General features: G+C 64.7%; 3 protein-coding genes across 5 annotated transcripts; 2 read left to right on the forward strand and 1 right to left on the reverse strand.

The window, feature by feature from the left end:
* The first annotated feature begins 1565 nt into the window (after positions 1-1565).
* CHLRE_06g298800v5 (uncharacterized protein) lies at positions 1566-10308 on the forward strand. Of its 3 annotated transcripts, XM_043063560.1 has the most exons (8): positions 1566-1867; positions 2084-2197; positions 2454-2765; positions 2934-3122; positions 3413-3529; positions 4217-4356; positions 4768-7714; positions 8018-10308. In XM_043063560.1, the coding sequence occupies exons 1-8, from the start codon at positions 1745-1747 to the stop codon at positions 8525-8527; spliced, it is 4452 nt and encodes a 1483-aa protein (XP_042924268.1). In that variant the 5' UTR covers positions 1566-1744; the 3' UTR covers positions 8528-10308. The 3 variants fall into 3 exon arrangements, with proteins under 3 accessions (XP_042924268.1, XP_042924267.1, XP_042924269.1); XM_043063561.1 differs by lacking the exons at positions 4217-4356; positions 4768-7714; positions 8018-10308 and adding an exon at positions 3610-3710; XM_043063562.1 differs by lacking the exons at positions 1566-1867; positions 2084-2197; positions 2454-2765; ... (1 more) ...; positions 3413-3529; positions 4217-4356 and having other exon boundaries at positions 4876-7714.
* Positions 3717-4765, reverse strand: CHLRE_06g298802v5 (uncharacterized protein). The gene has a single exon (XM_043063563.1). The coding sequence runs from the start codon at positions 4336-4338 to the stop codon at positions 4126-4128; it is 213 nt and encodes a 70-aa protein (XP_042924266.1). The 5' UTR covers positions 4339-4765; the 3' UTR covers positions 3717-4125.
* A 167-nt stretch (positions 10309-10475) lies between the features above and the next one.
* Positions 10476-16767, forward strand: CHLRE_06g298850v5 (uncharacterized protein). The gene is made up of 9 exons (XM_043063564.1): positions 10476-10781; positions 10865-10921; positions 11116-11229; positions 11372-11683; positions 11853-12041; positions 12232-12348; positions 12663-12802; positions 12978-15354; positions 15493-16767. Exons 1-9 carry the CDS (start codon positions 10731-10733, stop codon positions 16036-16038), a joined length of 3903 nt encoding a protein of 1300 aa, XP_042924270.1. The 5' UTR covers positions 10476-10730; the 3' UTR covers positions 16039-16767.
* The last annotated feature ends 6401 nt before the right edge of the window (positions 16768-23168 follow it).

The following is a 23168-nucleotide window of genomic DNA, read 5'->3' on the forward strand; positions in this document are numbered from 1 at the left end:
GCCCTGGGACAGCCTGGCATTGGGTGCACGCGCCCATGGAGCCCTGGGGCCCGAGCAGCCGCGGCCACAGCTCCTCCTGCACCGGAGGGTGGGGCACTGCCACAGCCGCGCCAGGGTGCCCTTGTTGGCAACCAAGGTCGCGGCTTGCTGCTGCTGCCGGCGGTAGGTCTTCCCGCCAAAAGGGGCAGTGGGCCTGGCACGCTCGTCCGGTCCTCGTGGACGGAGGCGGACAGGCCGTGCCGCCGCCGCGCTGCCTAGCTAGGTGCGTGGACCTAGCCATGCGGACATACAGCTTCGGCAGCTTCATTCGCCAGGCGGATTGCGTGAGCGGTGGGCCGTGCAGCGGCCAACCATTCTTGGCATGGTTTTGATGAGGACAGCCGCACTAATAATGGATGGCGCAAAAGCACGCCATGGACCTGCGCCCGCCAGTCTGCTCTAGACCGAGCGTGGGCCACAGCGGCGCGTTGATGCACCAGTCTCCGCCTCTCCGGTGCTGGGTACCTCCTCCAGCTCCTGCATCGGCGGCAGCGCTCCCAGTAGTCAAGGCCGTACCGTACATCTGCACAGCTTCAGTAACTCAGTAAGCAGGTGGCCCCAGCATGGTCCCGGCGGCGCCCGCCGGCTCTGGCACCACCACCTGGGCGCTCCTATTTAGGGGCGGAAAGCTGGATGGTGACTGCACAGCGAGGAAGGCGATGTAGGCAGCGCACCCGGGCTGGGATGCTGGGGGTGGGTGGTGGGATCGCCTCGTAGAGTGGCAAGGCGTGTGACCCATATCACGTGTATGCCGCGCGCGCGCATGCTGCCTGGTGGCGGGGTGGCCAATGCGCCGTGCCTCTGTCGCCGGAGTGGCCGTAGGTATTGCATTGGTTACAACAGGGGCCTGCTAACGGAGCTCATCACGAGCGGAATCTGCTCTAGACCGTATAGGAGCGAGCACTGTGTTGGCTGGGGTCCTTTCAGGTGCTGCTCTGTGGAGCGTGGGGCGAGCCGGCGGTCTACACCTCGTGCTAAGATTCAAATCCTGGGCTACGTCCTCCAGCAGACCGCTGTGTCCTATGCGCCACGTCACCATAACGTGCAGCACCATCCTCTCAGATGAAAGCAGGTTGGCGAAGTAAGGACGCGGCACTGGCGAAGGGCCCTGGGGCCCAGGTCAGCGTCACGTATGCCGTGGGCGCCGGATGGGCTCCTGTCAGCGTGCTAGCAGTTCAGCTGCAGCTGTGTCGGGGTCGCCGCTGAACTGGAAGGACTGATGTGCCCCCGCTCACGATCGAAGGACGTCGGGGCGGGAGTAAAGGGAGGCGACGCATGCGCGTAGGTTGACGCTTCTCATGAAATGGCACAGGTCAAGGCCAGTGAAGGGTATTGCGACACATCCGGTGTAAGCAACACCTTGATACACTGTCATGTTGGGGGTGCCCAGAAACGACGTGCCGGGTTGACACGGTACCGCGACGAATGAAGGATCGGTCAGGCCGACAGGCCCCTGCGCGTCCTTGCACATCTGCGTACACTAAACTGGCAAAACCATATGCGCATACATACACCAACACCTTTCGGTAATATACCCTGGTACTTAAGGAGCTCGGCCTGAGCCTGGACCCAGGCCAAAAATGTCGCGGTCGGTGCAGAGCTGAGCCGCGCCTTAATAAGCTGAGTGTACCAGATGTACGTAAGATAAGCTTAATTATCTAGGGAAAGCTGGACAACTTTTGGGACAGCCCCAGCGTCGCTCAAAATGTCTCGCGCCACCAGCACAAGTCGCTGGCGATCGGCGCTTGAACGCTTTCCATCGCACGTGGAAGAGGCTAAGGGGCCAGATGGCAAGATACAGAGGGGGTGGCATCACCTGGAGCTCCGGGTGAGTTCATCATCTGGACTAAGGGTGGTTGGGGCAAGAAAAGTTGCGGGTCGGCGCAGTGGGTTACGCGCCTGCTGATCGTGCTTTCTGGTGTGGATCATTATTATTTAACTATCAAGCTATGTGAAGCGCGCGGCCGCTTCAAGTACTAAACCGGTTGCGTGTTCAGCTACAGTAGTCCTGCCGTCCGAACTTGGCACACACTCAACCCCACAGATCGCCGCGGAGCTCTTGCGCATCGGGCCTTACCACAGTGCTGACGATCACTGGGCACCTACGGACTGGCAGCTACTGCTGGTGGTGTCCGAGTACATGTCTGCGCTGTTGGAGGTGCGTGGTGGCGTGCGTGGTGCGTGGGGGTGCGTGTCCGTAACCACGTAACCTGTGAACGACGCACGCGTGGAGCAAAACCACTGCAAACCCGTTGGAGCATCTACGCTCCTTTACATGCAGGTCACCGTGCGTGTTACTTGCATCGCAATAAGCAAGTCACTCTGCGGTGATTCAGTGCCTGATGCGCCTATCTCCCCGTAACCATACGTTGCTTTATTACCTTCCCTCGCTACCTTCGTTTTCCCTTCCGCAGTTCCTGGACTGGTTTTGGCCCGAGATGGGCTGGGAGCAGCATAAGCAGGCCATCGTGCTGTCCAAGCGCCTGCTGCAGCCGCGCAGCCCCAACACTTTCCCTAGCCTGCCCATCGACCCGCAGCTGCACGCGGCGTGGCGCGCCTTCACCTACTGCTTCTGGCACGGCACGAGGCACATGTCTTCGTCGGCCCCGGCCGGCATGTCGCAAGCCCCCTACACTGCTGCGCGCGAGTGGCTGACCAAGCTGGTCGGAGATAAGGGGCTTGAGAGCGACGGCCAGATAGTCTCGTCCCTGCAGAACTGGCTGGAGGTGGGCACGGCGGCACATGCACAAACGGAAAATCATGCTGATGCATGGGCATGCAGCTTGCAAGAGAAGGTATCCCAACACAATGCGCTGCAGCCGCCATCTAGCAATACTGGCAGCAGTGCGCGTCCTTGCTCACCGGTATCACACTTGATTGGACGGCTTGAACAGGCAATGGGGCCGCGGCTGCGCGACGCTTTCCCCAACGCGCCCATCGACTGGGCCCAGTGGCCGGCGGTGACGTGGCCGGACGCGGAGTGCGGCTGCCGCTCGGTGGAGAAGCGTGGCGCGGTGAAGCGGCAGACGGAGGAGGAGTACGCGGTGCGCTGGCCGCTGCGCGTCACGCAGGGCCGGCCAAAGGTGCGTCAGCGGCGGACCAGCAGCATGTGCGCACCTGGATCGATAAGGGGAATGAACCGTGCAGTTGTACAGGCAGCAGCGCACTGCTCATTTTATTTGTAGCGTTTGTATTGAAAGACATAATTGGCACCCTGCATGCAAGCAATGCTGTACGGAACACATGCTGGCAGCAGCAGCACGCATCTACCAGCGCACACTATCTAGCGCACACTAGCGCACACTGGCGCAACTTGTCGATAGTTCACACACGCAACCTGCGCGCACGTCATTCGGTTGTTCCGCTGTCTCAGTTCAACCACGCCAAGGTGGAGGCACGTGACGGCTTCAGTGTGGGCATCCCCTCCGTCAAGAACCCGCCCGCCCTTGGTTTCCTGGCGGTCAGCGACGTCATGTGCGCCTTCAAGCAGGTGAGCATACGTGCGTGCATTCGCTGGATGGAAGGTTCCGTGAAGAGTGCGCGCGCATGCGTGTCCTCTGCTGCTGGCAGGGTGCGTGCAGATAGAATCATTTTTTGCTGTGATTGTATGTGCAAGTAAAAAGGATGAACGCGCGCGGGGATTATGATGCGGTATGTAACGTATGGGGATGGCGGGTTGTTGGTGCCCATTACAATTTTAACCCAGCTGCCGCTGCGGGGCAGACACCCAACATATACATGTATGGCAGGTAGGCCTCATAAGCAGTTCGTGACATTCATTCTGACGGTCTAACCAAGTATAACCAACACACTACTTTGATAGCTCCTGCTGCACTACATACCGGCAACGGAAGAGCAAAAATTGCCAAAGCCTTACATCTCTCAATGCACGTGGTCCACGCATACACATCCTCACGCATGGCGTCGCACGCCCTCCACCCTTGGAACAGTTTCTAAGACCCTGCTTCCCCACATCCAGCTGACTTAACACATTTCCCATCCGTAACGGTTCTTCCGAGCACCCGCCTGGGGATGCAATAATCCTGTCTGGTATTGCCCCTGGTGTTCCGGGTAGTTTAAGGGATTTCAGGATTGCCCACGCACGCGCATGCTTGAGTAATTTTCTCCACACACCTGCTGACATACACACGCACCTGCCCATACATTGCATGCACAGGCAACGCAGCACTGGCCGTCCGCACCCCCCTCCACGCCGGCGCACGCGGCGCAGCAGGAGGTGGTGCACAGCTTCGTGACCAACGTGCTGCGCGAGACGCGCGGCCCCCTAGCGCCCGGCATTGGTCATGAGCAGTTCAAGTGAGTCTCATCCACAGCGCTCGCTTCACGATTCATAATGCAAGCGCTCTGCAACAGTGCATACAAGCCGTACAGCACGTGCACACGTATGCACATGCTGCCGTGCGCTGTGTCATTATGAGTTACGACAAGCATGCTTGTGTGCGTGTGTATGTGTGCTGCTAAGCTGGGGACAAAGTAAGCGAGTCCTTGGCTTCTGGCATCGCACTTGTATGTGCCGTATGTTGGATGAACCTGTCCACCACAACTGCTCCGTATTCTTCGTGCTTGCTTCACTGCAACATACACGAATGCAAGCAGCCCGCCCTCGCTGGTAGTAGCTAGTCCCCAGCCATACAGCTATCTGCTGCTGCTATCTGCGTCGTACCAGTGCTCCTACCCGCCTGCTGTGCTCACCTGTGCCGCCCACAGGTACCTGGGCTACGTGGCCTGCTGTGTGCAGGGCTGGCAGAACGCGCTGCCGCACATCGAGGCCCTGGTCCGCGCATCAGCCTCCCTGGGGGCCATGCCGATGGTGTTCCCCGGCACAGCCGAGGCCAACGCAGCCGCCGCGGCGATAGGCGCGCCCATGACAATGGGGCTGCTGATGCCGCCGCCCTCCGCCGCCGGCCCAGGCGTGCAGCAGCAGCAGCAGCACGGCGGCGGCGGTGGCGGCCAGCCGCCGGCGGGGCAGATGCTGCTCCACCAGTCCAGTGGGCTGAGCCAGCATCAGCATCAGCAGCTGCAGCAGGCAGCGGCAGCGGTCGCACAGCAGCAGCAGGGCGGCGCGAACGGAGGCGGTGGGGCAGGCGGTCTGTCTGCGTTTCTTAACACGGGCGGCCCCGTGATCGGTGGCTTTCAGGAGCTCCTGGGACTGCAGAACGCCAACGGGTTGCAGCCGCTTTCGTTGCGACAGCAGCCGCAACACCAGCAGCAGCAACAACAACAACAACAGCAGCAGCAACAGCAGAACTTTCTGCAACAGCAGCAGCAGCAGCAGCAGCAGCTGTTCCAGCAGCTGATGGCGCCTCAACAACAGCAGCAGCAATACAGTAATTCACTGCAGATGGCCGCCGGCGGGCCACCGGTGAGCCGCACGCGCCCCAGCCCCTTCACTCGCAGCACGTCGGGGGCCATGGGCAGCGGCGGCAGCCGCTCCGCCGGCACTGTGTCGCCCAGCGCCTCCCTGGACGAGCTGACGCAGTACCAACAGGCCTTCGCTGCGCAGCAGGCGCTGGCGCAGCAGCAACAGCAGCACCAGCAGCGCATGCAGCACCAGCAGCAGCAAGGCCAGGGCGGTGGTGGCGGTGGAGGGCCGCAGCAGCTGCCGCCGCTGCCGCAGCTGCAGCCGCCGGGTATGAATGGGAATTCGTACTTGGGTGGACAGTACGGACAGCAGTACGGTGTGCCGTACAGTGCGCCGCCAGCCACCGGCGGGGCGCATGCGGGCGGCGGCTACATGCCTTTCATGAAGCCCCCGTCCCTCAGCGCCACCGGCCCGGCGGGCGCGGACTTCCCGGCCCAGCCGCCCTTCCCAGTCTTCCCGATGCCGCCGCCGCTGCAGCAGTCATCTCCCGACGTGTCGCCACAGCCCTGGGCCACTGTCACCTTTGAGCCGCTTGACCCGCAGGCCGTGCAGCAGCAGCAACAGCAGCAACAGCAATTGCAACAGCAGCAACTGCAACTGGCTAATACGCCACGGGTGATCATCACGCCGCTCATCAACGGTGACAAGTCCCAGCAGCTGCCGGAGCAGACGACGCAGGGCCAGCAGCAGGGGCAGTCCGGACAGCAGGGCCAGTCAGCGCACACGATTAGCATGCTCAGCAACACCCTGATTTCGGTGCAAGTGCACCCGCTTCCCCCTGCTGGCGGCCAGCAGCCGCCGCAACCACAGCTGCAATCGCAGCAACCGCAGTCGCACTCACAGCAGCAGCCAGCGCAGCAGCAGGGCCCCGGCGGCGCAGCGGGCGCCGGCGGCGCAGCGGGCGGAGGCCCCCAGCACATGGACGGCGGTGCGGCCCCCATGAGCCTGGGCGGCCTCAGCTCCATGCAAGACCTGCTGGATGAGCTGCCATCGCAGCCGGATCAGTCCTGGTTCGCCTTCCTAGACACTCTGGCAGCCGGAGGCGCCGGCGCCGCCGGCGCTGCGATGGGCGCTGCCGCCGCGGCGGCAGCGGGCGCCGAAGGCGCAGCAGCGGCAGCGGCAGCCGCTGCGACCGGCAGCGCAGCGCCTGCTGCTGCCGGCGGCGCTGCGGCAGCCGCCGATGGCGTCTTGGCGCACCTAGCGCTGCCGTCCGGGCTGCCGCAGACGATGGACTTCAGCAAGGTCCTGTCGCGAGCGGCACAGGGACGCGCCACCACGCCCTTCATGCAGCCACCCGTGGTCACCATCATGCCTGCTGACGCAGCTGCAGCCGCGCGACTGCAGCAGGACCAACAGCTGCAGCAGCTGCAGGCGCAGGCCGCGTCGGCGGCCGCCGGCGGTGACAGCCCGAGCCCCTCCCTAGCCCCCGCTGCCGATATGGCCGGGGCCGTGCCGGCCCCCGCTGCCACGGCGGCCTTTGGCCTGCCACCTCCCCCGCTGCTCCTGAGCACTGGGTCCTCGGGCACGGCGGCGGCTGGGCAGCCAACCACCATGGACGGGCGCCAGCTGCTGCCGCCGGAGTCCTCCCCGCTGCAGCAGCGCAGCTCCGGCGACGGCAAGGGCGAAGGCGTGTTTGACATGGTCTCAGTCGAAGGCGGCAGCGGTGACGACGCAGCGGCGATGGCTCTGACCGGCCTAGATGGCGGTGTCCTGACCGGGAATAGCGACGAGAGCGGCGGCCGCACCATTGCCATGACAATGAGCGGCGGCGACGGGAGCGCTGGCGGTGGCGGCAGCGGTCGCGGCCGAAATCGGAGCGCCAGCGGGGCCGCGGGCGAGGGCGACGGGGAGGGCGAGGGCTTCAGTGGAGGCAGCGGCTCCCTCCGTCGGGCCCTCGCTGTGGCGCGTGGTAGCGGTGGCGCAGCCACTGGGACTTCGGGCGGCACCGACGGCAGCAGCCCGGACTCGTCCACCATTGGAAGCTCTCCGGTCACCGCGGATGAGGCCAACCAGCAGGCGACCAATGCGGCGGACGAGGCAGGCGGCGCGGAGGGTGCCGCCCAAGGAGACGCAGCAGCGCAACAGCAACAGCCACGGACAATCCTGGCGCCCGCACTAGCGCGACCGTTCATCTCGCAGGGCGCGCATCCGCACGTGCAGCAGCAGCCGCTGGCAGGCCGGCGCACGCGGGATGACGCCGCCGCGGCTGCGGCTGCGGATGCTGCGGCAGCCGGGCTCGTGTCCGCCCCTGGATCGATGAACGAGCGCCGGAGGAAGCGCGCAAATGCGCAGGTACGTTTTTATGCCTACCGTACGTAAGTACGTGGCTATGAACCGGTGGTGGGGCATAACGGCTTCACCATTGCGCCTTTGGTACCCGATTTAGCGTGCTGCAGAGGCCGTCGCGTGCACATATCTCGACAGCACTTGCTTCTGCCCCCTGCCCCTCGCGTCAACTGGTATGGCACGCACCTCTCACCCCCTACTCTTGGGTGGGGCGGCGATTCCTTAACTGCTGGGACCTTTTCCTTTGAGCTCCGGCAAATAACCCTCACCCCCCATCACCACTGCCCTGCACGACTGCGCTCACCGCAGACGGACGTGGTGGTCTCCGTGGAGCGAGTGGAATCACTGGACGTGCTAATCGGCGCTGGCGGCGGCAACATCAACGTCGGACTGAGCGCCAGCGTCGGCGGCGTGATGCCCAGCGGCCGGCTGCTCAACACGCTGCTGCCGTCGGGCCTGACGCTGCCGCTGTCCTCGCCGGGGATACAGGTCAGCGGCAGCGCCGGCGGCAGCGGCAACGGCAGCACTGAGGCGCGCGGCCCGGCGACCGACGTGTCTGCCTTCACGGCCGCCGCCGCAGCGGCGGTGGCGGCAGCGAATCTGCCCACGGACGGCGGGCCGTATGCACCCAAGCCTGAGCAGCTGAAGGTGCGGCTGGTGTCGCTGCTGCGGGAGGCGGAGCTGTTGGCGACACAGCTGGCGTCCCAGGACCCAGCGGGCACGCGGGCACTGGTGGTGGCGGCGCTGAAGGGAGGCAGCCTGATTGGGAACTGGTGCTCTGCGCCGCCTTCGCAGCAGGGCTCGGGCGCATCTGGTTGACCGGGCCACGGGCGCAGCAAATGGCAGCAGCGGTAATGGCGCCGCGCAGGATAGGAGCACCCCTGCAGCACATACAGCGGGAGAGGGGATGGGCGAGTAAGGTGGCGGCGCGTCCAGACCGTGTGTGTACGTGCGCGTGTGTGAGTGGTGCATGGCGCTGAGTAGAGACTACGGCAGCGGACGCGTGCAGTGCGGATGCCACGGCGCTGGCGACGATGGCAGCCGCGGCGGCTGTGCTGCGAGCCGGCAACTCCGATGCGGATGTGATTGCGGCAGCGCGGGGCCTCAATTAGGTCAGTGGTGCGAGAAGGCCGACGGAGGCAGCGGCAACGGCATGGCGGTGGCCTCACGCTAGCTACGACGTACATACAGGATGTTGCGCAATGTCCGCAGCTGCACTGTGTGCCTCGCTTGCAGCGGGGTAGCATTTGGAAAGGGTAAGGCATGCTGGATAGTATAACTGAGGTCTAAAACGCAACTATGGGATTGTAGGCCCTGAACGGCTCCAGAACCTGAAATTGAGTGCCCACGGTGGAGCGTCTGCAGCGGGGCCCTAGGGCTTTCTGGTTGACGCTATGCGAGGGTGTGCTGTCCTTGTGTGCTTTCCACGTGGGGGTCAGTTTGCGTGAATGGAGTTGTCATTGTCGTAGTATTCATAAGAATCATTGCCGTGCGGTTTGCGGGAGGTTTGCTCTCCCGTACTGCTGCGTGCCCTACTCCAGCGTGTATGCAATGCAGCGGATGGTGGTCTAACGCATGGCTGGACGTTTGGGGAAGAGGTTTCATTCACGTCGTGCATTGCGCATTCCAGCCCGCATGTACCGCCATGGGAATGTCGGGATAGGTCTGATCGTTGATACGCCCGTTCGTGTCTTAATTTGCTGACGTCATTCGGAGAAGGTGTGTGTGGCTTTATGTACATTGTTGTGGCTACTTACATCGGGATAGAGGCTCGAAACCGCACAAGCTGGCGCTTGGCGCACCGCTAACCTTTGCCTCTGTAGGTTGGCAGCGGATACGTAATACGGGAAGAAACATCTGAAGCACCGGTTGTGTTGCCAGCTGCGTGCGTGTAATCGCGTCTTCCGACCTTTGGCCGGTCGGTGAAAGGGTCGGTCGGTCGGACATTCGGCCGTAGACGGTGGGCGTGCAGAGCTAGCTGTTGCGTGCTGGCATGCGGTGCCATACGGCACGGTTTGACCTCTGAGTTGTGCAACCATCCCCACCTGTTTCAACAGTGAGAATCTAAAACATGGGAGATAGCGAACGAGAGTATGTGACTTAACTTTGAATCCAAGGCCGGGACAGACTGGGATGTATTGTGTGGTGTGATTGGTACTGGACGTGCATACGGTAGCGGAATGCATGGCTTTGCCCAGCCCGTCTACCAGCATGAGTCCGCATTCCGCATCCAGACCTAAGCAGGAACACGCATGGCAAGAATGATGGGTTTATGGGACAAGGTGTACGTGCGCCAAAGCGCAGGCTGCGCGGAGCAGTTGCGCCTAATAATGCGTCGGTTCGGGTTCGCGTGGTTGTATGGATGTTTGTTTTCTCACTTGCCATGCTTATGCCAGAGACATGCGGGTTTGTGCGCACATACACATGTTCGTGGATCGTACTTCTATGAAGTGTGTAAATCCAACTGACCTTATGGTTTCTGGCTGCCGATGCTGGCTTGTTGCCAGTGCCTGGGGGGCCCAGGGTACGTACTGTGGGGCGTGGGCACACAGATGCGCAGATTGTTGGCGTGTCGTGGTCAAGTGTAAGCTTTGATGATGTTAACATGCGACTGAGCTCTCACGTACCGATAATGCAGTTTGGCCGGGTGACGATAAAGCCGGGGCTGGCTGCGCAAACGGGGCGCAGGAGCGCCGGGCACTGAGGGGCGCCAGGCAATCGTGTCATGTCGCTCTGACCAAATGCTGGCTCAAATCTTTTGTATAGACTAAACTTCTACGTTAGAAACCTTGAGTGCTTCAATGAGAAAACGCTGGGCCCCGAGGAGTAAGTGCTTCGCAACTGCGCGTGCAAGGGGCCTGACAGTGGGAGGCCAAGCAGAATTTATGAGCAGGCTACAGCGTACAGTACTTTGACTTGGCCTCAAGCGAGCCGCGCAACAACTTACTCCTCGGTGCAAACTTTTGACAAAGCTTGTCCCCTTGTTTCAATGGCCATCCTAAAGGACCAGGACCAAAGCACCATGTCAGCGAAGTCTAGGTGGAAGTCGGAGAAGTTTCCGGCGCACGTTGAGGTAAGACTTCAGCCATAACCTTCAGCCATCGCGGCGACCGCTGACCGCGACGGCCGGCCGCCGGGCTTAAATTATCCGCGCAGGAGGCACGCAACAGCGATGGAAACGTGCATAAAGGATTCAACCTTCTGGAGTTCAGGGTAAGTTGACGAGGCGTGCCCGGTCGCCAAACCGTGGTGGGCGAGCGGCACCCAGGTCCCCCCGCCCCCGCCGTTTGCCTCCTTGCCCCATCATGCTCGGGAGGACCTTGCTGGCCCCATGGTTCATACCTTTCTCGAATATAAAATGTAACAATGTGGCAGCGGTCTTACGTGTGATGCCTTCCCTTGACCAGGTGGCCGCGGAGCTCCTGCGCATCGGGCCGTACCACAGCACCGAGGATTACTGGGCGCCCGTTGACTGGCAGTTGCTGCTGCTGGTTTCGGAGTACATGTCTGCATTGCTCGAGGTACTTACGGGTTGGGTCCCCAGTCCGAGCCTGCCGTGTAGGAGCATCTTGGGTCGGCAGGGGCGCAACCCGACACTGCGACCACGCGAAAAGTTTTCGTCGCATGTCATTACTGCCGCTCGCTCGTGCTCCCATTCCGCAGTTCCTGGACTGGTTCTGGCCCGAGATGGGCTGGGAGCACCACAAGCAGGCCATCGTGCTGTCCAAGCGCCTGCTGCAGCCGCGCAGCCCCAACACTTTCCCTAGCCTGCCCATCGACCCGCAGCTGCACGCGGCGTGGCGCGCCTTCACCTACTGCTTCTGGCACGGCACGAGGCACCTGGCCGCGGTGACACCGGTAGGCGTGGCCACTGCCACCTACACCGCGGCTCGGGACTGGTTGAACAAGCTGGTGGGGGAGCGAGGCTTTGAGGAGGAGGGGCCGATCACGTCCTCCCTTCTGAGCTGGACCGAGGTGCGGAGCGGCAGACATGTTGGGCGTGTGGTGTTGAACGTTGGGATGTGACGGAAGGGAGGGGCACACATGATGAGAGGTGCGCCCGGAGTACGCTACTTCCATACTTGGTGGATGGTGCCTGGGTCGGTGCCCTTGAGCAAGAATGCGTGGGCTGTGTCGCGCGCAGTCGATGGGGCCGCGGCTACAAGAGGCGTTTCCGAACACCAGCATCGACTGGGCCCAGTGGCCGGCGGTGACGTGGCCGGACGCGGAGTGCGGCTGCCGCGCGGTGGAGAAGCGCGGCGCGGTGAAGCGGCAGACGGAGGAGGAGTACGCGGTGCGCTGGCCGCTGCGCGTCACGCAGGGCCGGCCAAAGGTGCGTCAGCGGCGGCCCGGAATCTCATTCCGCAGCCGCATAACAGCGGGCCTCCGGGTTTCATCAGTCGCAGCGTCACACCTGCGCCGTCCCGTTGGCGGCCGCCCCCCTTTTTATCTTGCACCGAACCTCAGCACCATGCATGCCCTTCCCTTAATCTTGCACCTAATCTCCATATGCCCCTCCCCAGTTCAACCACGCCAAGGTGGAGGCGCGCGACGGGTTCGTGGTGGCCATCCCCAGCATGAAGAACCCGCCCGTGCTGAGCTTCCTGGCGGTGTCGGACGTCATGACCTCCTTCAAGCAGGTGGGCTGGGCGGCATGCGGGGTCGGGGGTGGTTAGCACGGGATTGTGGGCTGTTGGGCGAACGGACGGATAGGCTTGGTGGTAGTCAGTCCAAACTCCAAACTCGACCGACATGGTCGGCTGCATGGGTGTGGGCTGGGCTGCGAACGCATAGCTCCGCTTGCTTTGGAGGCTCTTCATGCGCTGCGCCAAGCTACCGTAATGACAGCGCTCAGAGCAAGAGCCAAGCATGGCATACGGGTGTGCGGTGACGTATTTAGGGCCAAGGACGCTGCACTTCATTTGCATGGAATTTGTGTGCATTCTCGCCACAGGCGGCGGCGCGCTGGCCGTCCACCACCGCGGACAGCCCCAGCCAGGCGCTGCAGCAGGAGATGGCGCAGAGCTTCGTGCAGAACGTGCTGCGGGCGACACGGGGTCCGCTGGCGCCCGGCATCGTGCACGAGCCGTACAAGTGAGCGAGGGACGCTTGGGCGCAGGCAGGGGTTGGCGCTTGGGCGCATGCAAGGGGCTGGCAAGCCGGCAAACGCGGGCGTGCTTGCAACTGCGTCGCAACAGCACATGGAATTAGGCCCGGCGGTTGCGGCATGGTGACTCCTCCTGGCCGTCCCCGCCGCTCATTCTTGCAGGTACCTGGGCTACGTGGCCTGCTGCGTGCAGGGCTGGGAAACCGCACTGCCGCACATCATGTCCATCGTGCGCGAAACGGGCGCGTGGGGGTCGCAGCCGCTACTGCTGCCCGGCGCGCCGCTGCAGACTGCCGCAGGGCTCTCGCAGCTGCTGACAGTGGCTGCCGCCGCACCGCCGCACCATGCATTCCTGCAGCCGCACGCGCAGCTAGGCCAGCCGGGGGCAGGAGTAGCGTACGGCGGCGGCCTGGGCGGTATGGGGCCGGGCGGCGGCGTAGGTGGGCTGGGGCTGGGCATGGCGGTGGGCGGGGCGCCGGAAGGCGGCCTGAGCCTGGGCATCGCCGAGCACCTCGCCATGCTGCAGCAGCAACACCACCACATGCAGCAGATGCAGCAGCAGCAACACATGCAGCAAATGCACCAGCTGCAGCAGCAGCAGCAAATGCAGCAGATGCAGCAGCAGCAGCAACAAATGCAGCAGATGCAGCAAAATGCGGTGATGGGCGGCGGGGCGATGCACGAGTTGGGGGCGCCGGGCATGTACGGTGGCTTTATGCAGCCACAGCAGCAGCAGCCACTGCAGGCGCCGCAGTTGCAGCAGGTGCCGCAGATGCAGCAGGCGCAGCCGCAGCAGGCTATGACCGGCGCTGACCAGGCCCAGTTTGCTGCACCGATCCCGGTGGTCACAGTGCACGCGCTGCCGAGCAGCGATGCAGGGCCGACGAGCCAGGCGGCGACAGCAAACCAGGCGGGGCCGGTGTCTCAGGGCTCGGCGTCAAGCCCAGAGGGCAGCGCTGGCGACCCGCCCCAAGCCGCGGGGGGCGCGCGGGTAACGCGCACGCGCCCAAGCCCGTTCGCGGCGGCCGGCACGCGTAAGCCGGCCGCACCAACCTCGGCCGGCGCCGCGGCTGGTGGTGCCAGCGCAACCGCAGGCGCAGCCGCGGGCGGGCAGCTGGGGCCAAGGCAGGGCCAGGGCCAGGCGCAGCAGGGCGCTGGCGCCATGGACGGCGGCGCGGCTCCCATGAGCCTGGGCGGCCTGAGCTCCATGCAGGAGCTGCTGGACGTGTTGCCCGAGCCCTCCAATGTGGTGGACATCAGCTGGAGCGCGTTGATGGGCACCGGCACCATGGGCATGCTGGCCGGCACCGGCACCACCGCCAACCTCTTGCTGGAGTCGGGCGACAAGGCGGCGGAGCAGGCGGCGGCGGCAGGGCCAGGGGCGGCGGGCGGCGCTGCGGCGGGCGGCGCCGCGGGAGGGCCAGGGGCGGCCGCCGGTGCGGTTGCTGATGGCCCCAAGGCGCAGCAGACCGCGGCGCCCAGCACAGGTGGCGTTCAAGCCCCGGCTGCTGTGCGGCCCGCCGGCCCCGCTTCAGCTTTCTCCGCTGCAGCTGGCGCCTGGGCTGCCGCGGGGCTGCAACCGGCAGCGGCTGGAGCTGCCGCGGCCGGCGCTGCCGCAGTGGGCCCTCCTACACTCTCTCCCAACCCGGCCTCGCCTGCGACGCAGCTGCAGCCCGGCTTCCTGCAGCCGGCCACCATGCACACCGCTGGCGCGGCCGCGGCCGGCTCCGGGATGGCCGGCCTGACCACCTTCAACAGCGCGATGCCCCTGGGCGCGCGCCCCGGCGGTGAGGCCGGCCCCTCAGGCATGGGAAACCTGGGCGGCTTCTCCTCCGTGCCGCTGTCGGCACCGGGGCGCGCTTTGGGCGGCCTCACGGGAGCACCTGACGCACCCGTGCACATCCAGCCGCCCAGCATCCGCGCGGGCTCGCCTTTCCAGGGCACCATCACCACCGGCACGCTGCCTGGCGCCAGCACCGGCGGCCGGTCCGATCCCGCCTCGCCGCCGCTTGATTTTGGCGCGACGCTAGGCGGCCTGGGTGCGGGCCTTAGCACCATGTCCTTTGGCATCTCGGGGCCGTCTTTAAACGCGGCGCTGGCTGGCATTGGCGGCGGTGGAGTCATTGGCGGCGGCGTGGCGGCGGCGGACCCGCCGCTGCCGGCGCGCCTGAGCCATGGCGAAGTGTTCACAAGCATTGGGCCGCCATCGCCATCAGGAGCAGGAAGCGGGGGCGGGGGTCGATGTCCAACCAGCCCGGGCGGCGGGGGCAGGATCAGTGAGGGCGGGAATGGCGGCGCTGCGGCCGGGAGCCCCAGCGGGACTGCAAGCGGCGCGGCGCCTGCGCAGCGCCGCGGCGCGACTTCTCCCTTTGGTCGGCGCTCAGGGGATGGCGGCGCGGCTGCTCGTGCCGTGGCAACGGGTGGGCGGCGGACACGTGGGGACCTGGCGGCGGCGGCGGCCCAGGTGGCGGCTGAGACTGGGCTGGCGCCAGCGCCCGGTTCCATTGCGGAGCCAGCGACCAAGCGGCCCAACTCGCAGGTGGGGCTTCAGCGGTCTGACACTGAGCGCGTTGGTGCCCTTGCTCCTCCGAACGGGTTCCTGCATTGGCCTCTTGTCTTGATGTGCCTGGCTAACCGCCTACCTGCTTGCCTGCTGCCATTGCTTGCTCTCCTGCAGAACGACCTGGCTGCGCCGCTGCGGGCCGTGCAGCGGCTTGTGACGGCGGAGCGCGTGGAGTCGCTGGGCATGTACCTGAACGAGGAGCACGTCACCCGCAGCCAGCACCCCAGCGTGCAACAGGGGCTGCCCGAGACGACGCAGGCGCCAGCAGCGGCGGCGGCGGCCGGAGCCGGTCCCGCATCGACTCAGGGGATCTTGAAGGTGGAAATAATTCCGGTGAACGACTCTGGGCCGGACCTGGGCGCGGCAGCGGCTGCAGCCTCGCCAGCCGGCGCGGCGCCGTCGCAGGAGGCCGGCGTGAAGCCGGTGAACGGCGATCTGCAGGCGCGGCTGCAGCAACTGCTGCGCGAGGCCGCGGCGGTGGCGGAGCAGCTGGCGGATCAGGACCAGCAAGCGGCGCGGTCACTGGTGACAGAGACGATGCGCGAGTGCCCCACGTTGGGGGCGTTGTTAGGTGGCAGTGGTGTGGGGCCGAACGCAGAGCCGGGGCAGGGCGCGCACACGCAGTCACTTGGAACTGGCTCTGCGCCGGCGCAGTCTTAAAGTACTGGTTTTGTGATGCATTGCATAAAGGTTTTGCGGAAGTGGTTTGTTCCCAGGCAGCTTTATGGGCAGCACACACCGAATACCTTCATAACAATAAACTGTTTAGGGCAACGTATCAAAGCCCGTTACCGGTATTGGCTCGTTCGGAGTTGGTTGCGCAAGTCTACCACTCTTGACGTATCAGTGCAGTTGTTTTCTGAATGGCGTACATTGCCACGCTATGAGTCGGAAGGGCCAAGTTATCCACTTCTCCAGCATTGATCGCAGGGGATGCTGGGATAGGCCCCCTACTCCGTAGTCCTGCATGGAGCGCATGCAACGTGAAGCTGTTAACGTTGCATACACCTGCGCAACCTGTCAGTGTAAAGGCAGTGAGGTATTGTATCTGCGCCCTTCCACAGTTCATGGGATAGTCCAATGTTTGAGTTCGAGTGGTTGAGCGCCGCCTGAGCCTGACTGGGCATATGAGCAATGCGCATTTCCACCGTACCCCATGCCCATCCCCGTGTATGGACGGCGTACGGTGTATCTCTTACTGCGCTCGCTCAGGGCCCCTGGCATGTAAATATACTTAATGCTTTTACATGACCGAGATGCGGAAACGACCCTCCGCGGGCGCACACCCAACTGACAACCTTGCTAATGTATGCCCAGGACTGGCAGGGGCGGCCAGGGCTGGCAGCTCACGCCGCCATGTGCGGAGTAATGGCATATGCATCACTACGTGCCTGAGCAGCGCAGATCAGGGGGCGCGGTGCAGCAGTGCGCCGACTGCGCCCCGCACCACTGCCCGCCGCACGAGGCACCGCCTGCGTGTGTGCCACGGCGGGGGAACGGGCACGCCACTTGGTGCAGGCGCGACGCCATGCGGTAGTAACGTCAGGTTGGGGTCCCTAGGCTGTCATGCAGCGTGGCGCAACGAGGGAGGGGCCGGATTCAACGCGTGTGCCGGCGGGCGACACGCACAGGCAACAGCTCGGAGCGCGCGTGCTTGTGCTGCGGCGTGGTGCGTGCCGTTCTAGTGCCTGAGGCCCTCTGCAGGCGCGCCTGCCCGGACCGCGGTGTCAAGATGGCCCAGGTAGCATGCCATAGCGGCACTTGGGCCGCTGAAAATCGCAGCGCTCTGGCCACGCGGTGGCCAGGCGCCCGGCCACCCCACGTGTTGACGGGGCCACGAACGGGCCCTGAGCCCGTGCGGGGGCCGCACAAATGCCCGCGGCTGTGTGATTCCGTCTTGCAACCCTAGACGTGATGGCTGAGCTCCCTGGCCGGGCCGGGCGCTGGCCACAGGCGCGTGTGTGGGCATGCCGACATGTTTGGCGGGTCGGCATTTCGCTAGGCTTTGGACTACCCCCACTTCAAGGTGGCTTGTTTGCGGACATTTGGGCCTACCTATATGCTGATAGGGGAATGGAGGAACCGACGCCAGGAAAATGGCCATTTTCAGCCTGACATTGCGTCGCTCGCGCGAGGGTCCGTCGCGCGAGAATTGCGCAAACAACTCCTGTTGCTGGCCCAAATACAACCTGACACCTGCGGAGCCTGTATTGATAGACTATATGTATAATATAAGTAATCATTCTGGTCACCGGCAACTGGGCAAACGTGTGCCAGGCTGTGCCGTGACTCGGTGCCTCCCCTCGTGACGCGCCGTCCAACCCGAACCACCAAACCCCTCCGCTGCGTCCCAACCCGCCCGCCACTCGTCCACATGCCTCTGGCTATGTATACATCAGCGGCCAGGACCAGAGCTCCGCAGAGTAGGTCGCACATGGGGGCCCCCGGGACGGCGCCCAGCCCAGGGGTGTGCGCAGGCTCCGAGGCTGGGCCCAGCACTGGCAGGGGCGGCCAGGGCTGGCAGCTCACGCCGCCATGTGCGGAGTAATGGCATATGCATCACTACGTGCCTGAGCAGCGCAGATCAGGGGGGCGCGGTGCAGCAGTGCGCCGACTGCGCCCCGCACCACTGCCCGCCGCACGAGGCACCGCCTGCGTGTGTGCCACGGCGGGGGAACGGGCACGCCACTTGGTGCAGGCGCGACGCCATGCGGTAGTAACGTCAGGTTGGGGTCCCTAGGCTGTCATGCAGCGTGGCGCAACGAGGGAGGGGCCGGATTCAACGCGTGTGCCGGCGGGCGACACGCGCAGGCAACAGCTCGGAGCGCCATGTGCGTGCGTGCTTGTGCTGCGGCGTGGTGCGTGCCGTTCTAGTGCCTGAGGCCCTCTGCAGGCGCGCCTGCCCGGACCGCGGTGTCAAGATGGCCCAGGTAGCATGCCATAGCGGCACTTGGGCCGCTGAAAATCGCAGCGCTCTGGCCACGCGGTGGCCAGGCGCCCGGCCACCCCACGTGTTGACGGGGCCACGAACGGGCCCTGAGCCCGTGCGGGGGCCGCACAAATGCCCGCGGCTGTGTGATTCCGTCTTGCAACCCTAGACGTGATGGCTGAGCTCCCTGGCCGGGCCGGGCGCTGGCCACAGGCGCGTGTGTGGGCATGCCGACATGTTTGGCGGGTCGGCATTTCGCTAGGCTTTGGACTACCCCCACTTCAAGGTGGCTTGTTTGCGGACATTTGGGCCTACCTATATGCTGATAGGGGAATGGAGGAACCGACGCCAGGAAAATGGCCATTTTCAGCCTGACATTGCGTCGCTCGCGCGAGGGTCCGTCGCGCGAGAATTGCGCAAACAACTCCTGTTGCTGGCCCAAATACAACCTGACACCTGCGGAGCCTGTATTGATAGACTATATGTATAATATAAGTAATCATTCTGGTCACCGGCAACTGGGCAAACGTGTGCCAGGCTGTGCCGTGACTCGGTGCCTCCCCTCGTGACGCGCCGTCCAACCCGAACCACCAAACCCCTCCGCTGCGTCCCAACCCGCCCGCCACTCGTCCACATGCCTCTGGCTATGTATACATCAGCGGCCAGGACCAGAGCTCCGCAGAGTAGGTCGCACATGGGGGCCCCCGGGACGGCGCCCAGCCCAGGGGTGTGCGCAGGCTCCGAGGCTGGGCCCAGCACTGGCAGGGGCGGCCAGGGCTGGCAGCTCACGCCGCCATGTGCGGAGTAATGGCATATGCATCAATACGTGCCTGAGCAGCGCAGATCAGGGGGGCGCGGTGCAGCAGTGCGCCGACTGCGCCCCGCAACACTGTCCGCCGCACGAGGCACCGCCTGCGTGTGTGCCACGGCGGGGGAACGGGCACGCCACTTGGTGCAGGCGCGACGCCATGCGGTAGTAACGTCAGGTTGGGGTCCCTAGGCTGTCATGCAGCGTGGCGCAACGAGGGAGGGGCCGGATTCAACGCGTGTGCCGGCGGGCGACACGCGCAGGCAACAGCTCGGAGCGCCATGTGCGTGCGTGCTTGTGCTGCGGCGTGGTGCGTGCCGTTCTAGTGCCTGAGGCCCTCTGCACGCGCGCCTGCCCGGACCGCGGTGTCAAGATGGCCCAGGTAGCATGCCATAGCGGCACTTGGGCCGCTGAAAATCGCAGCGCTCTGGCCACGCGGTGGCCAGGCGCCCGGCCACCCCACGTGTTGACGGGGCCACGAACGGGCCCTGAGCCCGTGTGGGGGCCGCACAAATGCCCGCGGCTGTGTGATTCCGTCTTGCAACCCTAGACGTGATGGCTGAGCTCCCTGGCCGGGCCGGGCGCTGGCCGCAGGCGCGTGTGTGGGCATGCCGACATGTTTGGCGGGTCGGCATTTCGCTAGGCTTTTTGGACTACCCCCACTTCAAGGTGGCTTGTTTGCGGACATTTGGGCCCACCTATATGCTGATAGGGGAATGGAGGAACCGACGCCAGGAAAATGGCCATTTTCAGCCTGACATTGCGTCGCTCGCGCGAGGGTCCGTCGCGCGAGAATTGCGCAAACAACTCCTGTTGCTGGCCCAAATACAACCTGACCCCTGCGGAGCCTGTATTGATAGACTATATGTATAATATAAATAATCATTCCGGTCACCGGCAACTGGGCAAACGTGTGCCAGGCTGTGCCGTGACTCGGTGCCTCCCCTCGTGACGCGCCGTCCAACCCGAACCACCAAACCCCTCCGCTGCGTCCCAACCCGCCCGCCACTCGTCCACATGCCTCTGGCTATGTATACACCAGCGGCCAGGACCAGAGCTACGCAGAGTAGGTCGCACATGGGGGCCCCCGGGACGGCGCCCAGCCCAGGGGTGTGCCAGGCTCCGAGGCTGGGCCCAGCACTGGCAGGGGCGGCCAGGGCTGGCAGCTCACGCCGCCATGTGCGGAGTAATGTATGGCATATGCATCACTACGTGCCTGAGCAGCGCAGATCAGGGGGGCGCGGTGCAGCAGTGCGCCGACTGCGCCCCGCACCACTGTCCGCCGCACGAGGCACCGCCTGCGTGTGTGCCACGGCGGGGGAACGGGCACGCCACTTGGTGCAGGCGCGACGCCATGCGGTAGTAACGTCAGGTTGGGGTCCCTAGGCTGTCATGCAGCGTGGCGCAACGAGGGAGGGGCCGGATTCAACGCGTGTGCCGGCGGGCGACACGCGCAGGCAACAGCTCGGAGCGCCATGTGCGTGCGTGCTTGTGCTGCGGCGTGGTGCGTGCCGTTCTAGTGCCTGAGGCCCTCTGCAAGCGCGCCTGCCCGGACCGCGGTGTCAAGATGGCCCAGGTAGCATGCCATAGCGGCACTTGGGCCGCTGAAATCGCAGCGCTCTGGCCACGCGGTGGCCAGGCGCCCGGCCACCCCACGTGTTGACGGGGCCACGAACGGGCCCTGAGCCCGTGCGGGGGCCGCACAAATGCCCGCGGCTGTGTGATTCCGTCTTGCAACCCTAGACGTGATGGCTGAGCTCCCTGGCCGGGCCGGGCGCTGGCCACAGGCGCGTGTGTGGGCATGCCGACATGTTTGGCGGGTCGGCATTTCGCTAGGCTTTGGACTACCCCCACTTCAAGGTGGCTTGTTTGCGGACATTTGGGCCTACCTATATGCTGATAGGGGAATGGAGGAACCGACGCCAGGAAAATGGCCATTTTCAGCCTGACATTGCGTCGCTCGCGCGAGGGTCCGTCGCGCGAGAATTGCGCAAACAACTCCTGTTGCTGGCCCAAATACAACCTGACCCCTGCGGAGCCTGTATTGATAGACTATATGTATAATATAAATAATCATTCCGGTCACCGGCAACTGGGCAAACGTGTGCCAGGCTGTGCCGTGACTCGGTGCCTCCCCTCGTGACGCGCCGTCCAACCCGAACCACCAAACCCCTCCGCTGCGTCCCAACCCGCCCGCCACTCGTCCACATGCCTCTGGCTATGTATACATCAGCGGCCAGGACCAGAGCTCCGCAGAGCAGGTCGCACATGGGGGCCCCCGGGACGGCGCCCAGCCCAGGGGTGTGCGCAGGCTCCGAGGCTGGGCCCAGCACTGGCAGGGGCGGCCAGGGCTGGCAGCTCACGCCGCCATGTGCGGAGTAATGTATGGCATATGCATCACTACGTGCCTGAGCAGCACAGATCAGGGGGGCGCGGTGCAGCAGTGCGCCGACTGCGCCCCGCAACACTGCCCGCCGCACGAGGCACCGCCTGCGTGTGTGCCACGGCGGGGGAACGGGCACGCCACTTGGTGCAGGCGCGACGCCATGCGGTAGTAACGTCAGGTTGGGGTCCCTAGGCTGTCATGCAGCGTGGCGCAACGAGGGAGGGGCCGGATTCAACGCGTGTGCCGGCGGGCGACACGCGCAGGCAACAGCTCGGAGCGCCATGTGCGTGCGTGCTTGTGCTGCGGCGTGGTGCGTGCCGTTCTAGTGCCTGAGGCCCTCTGCACGCGCGCCTGCCCGGACCGCGGTGTCAAGATGGCCCAGGTAGCATGCCATAGCGGCACTTGGGCCGCTGAAAATCGCAGCGCTCTGGCCACGCGGTGGCCAGGCGCCCGGCCACCCCACGTGTTGACGGGGCCACGAACGGGCCCTGAGCCCGTGTGGGGGCCGCACAAATGCCCGCGGCTGTGTGATTCCGTCTTGCAACCCTAGACGTGATGGCTGAGCTCCCTGGCCGGGCCGGGCGCTGGCCGCAGGCGCGTGTGTGGGCATGCCGACATGTTTGGCGGGTCGGCATTTCGCTAGGCTTTTTGGACTACCCCCACTTCAAGGTGGCTTGTTTGCGGACATTTGGGCCTACCTATATGCTGATAGGGGAATGGAGGAACCGACGCCAGGAAAATGGCCATTTTCAGCCTGACATTGCGTCGCTCGCGCGAGGGTCCGTCGCGCGAGAATTGCGCAAACAACTCCTGTTGCTGGCCCAAATACAACCTGACCCCTGCGGAGCCTGTATTGATAGACTATATGTATAATATAAATAATCATTCCGGTCACCGGCAACTGGGCAAACGTGTGCCAGGCTGTGCCGTGACTCGGTGCCTCCCCTCGTGACGCGCCGTCCAACCCGAACCACCAAACCCCTCCGCTGCGTCCCAACCCGCCCGCCACTCGTCCACATGCCTCTGGCTATGTATACATCAGCGGCCAGGACCAGAGCTCCGCAGAGTAGGTCGCACATGGGGGCCCCCGGGACGGCGCCCAGCCCAGGGGTGTGCGCAGGCTCCGAGGCTGGGCCCAGCACTGGCAGGGGCGGCCAGGGCTGGCAGCTCACGCCGCCATGTGCGGAGTAATGTATGGCATATGCATCACTACGTGCCTGAGCAGCGCAGATCAGGGGGGCGCGGTGCAGCAGTGCGCCGACTGCGCCCCGCACCACTGCCCGCCGCACGAGGCACCGCCTGCGTGTGTGCCACGGCGGGGGAACGGGCACGCCACTTGGTGCAGGCGCGACGCCATGCGGTAGTAACGTCAGGTTGGGGTCCCTAGGCTGTCATGCAGCGTGGCGCAACGAGGGAGGGGCCGGATTCAACGCGTGTGCCGGCGGGCGACACGCGCAGGCAACAGCTCGGAGCGCCATGTGCGTGCGTGCTTGTGCTGCGGCGTGGTGCGTGCCGTTCTAGTGCCTGAGGCCCTCTGCACGCGCGCCTGCCCGGACCGCGGTGTCAAGATGGCCCAGGTAGCATGCCATAGCGGCACTTGGGCCGCTGAAAATCGCAGCGCTCTGGCCACGCGGTGGCCAGGCGCCCGGCCACCCCACGTGTTGACG

The sequence above is a fragment of the Chlamydomonas reinhardtii genome, chromosome 6 (assembly GCF_000002595.2).
Source record: "Chlamydomonas reinhardtii strain CC-503 cw92 mt+ chromosome 6, whole genome shotgun sequence".
Classification (NCBI taxonomy): Eukaryota; Viridiplantae; Chlorophyta; class Chlorophyceae; order Chlamydomonadales; family Chlamydomonadaceae; genus Chlamydomonas; species Chlamydomonas reinhardtii.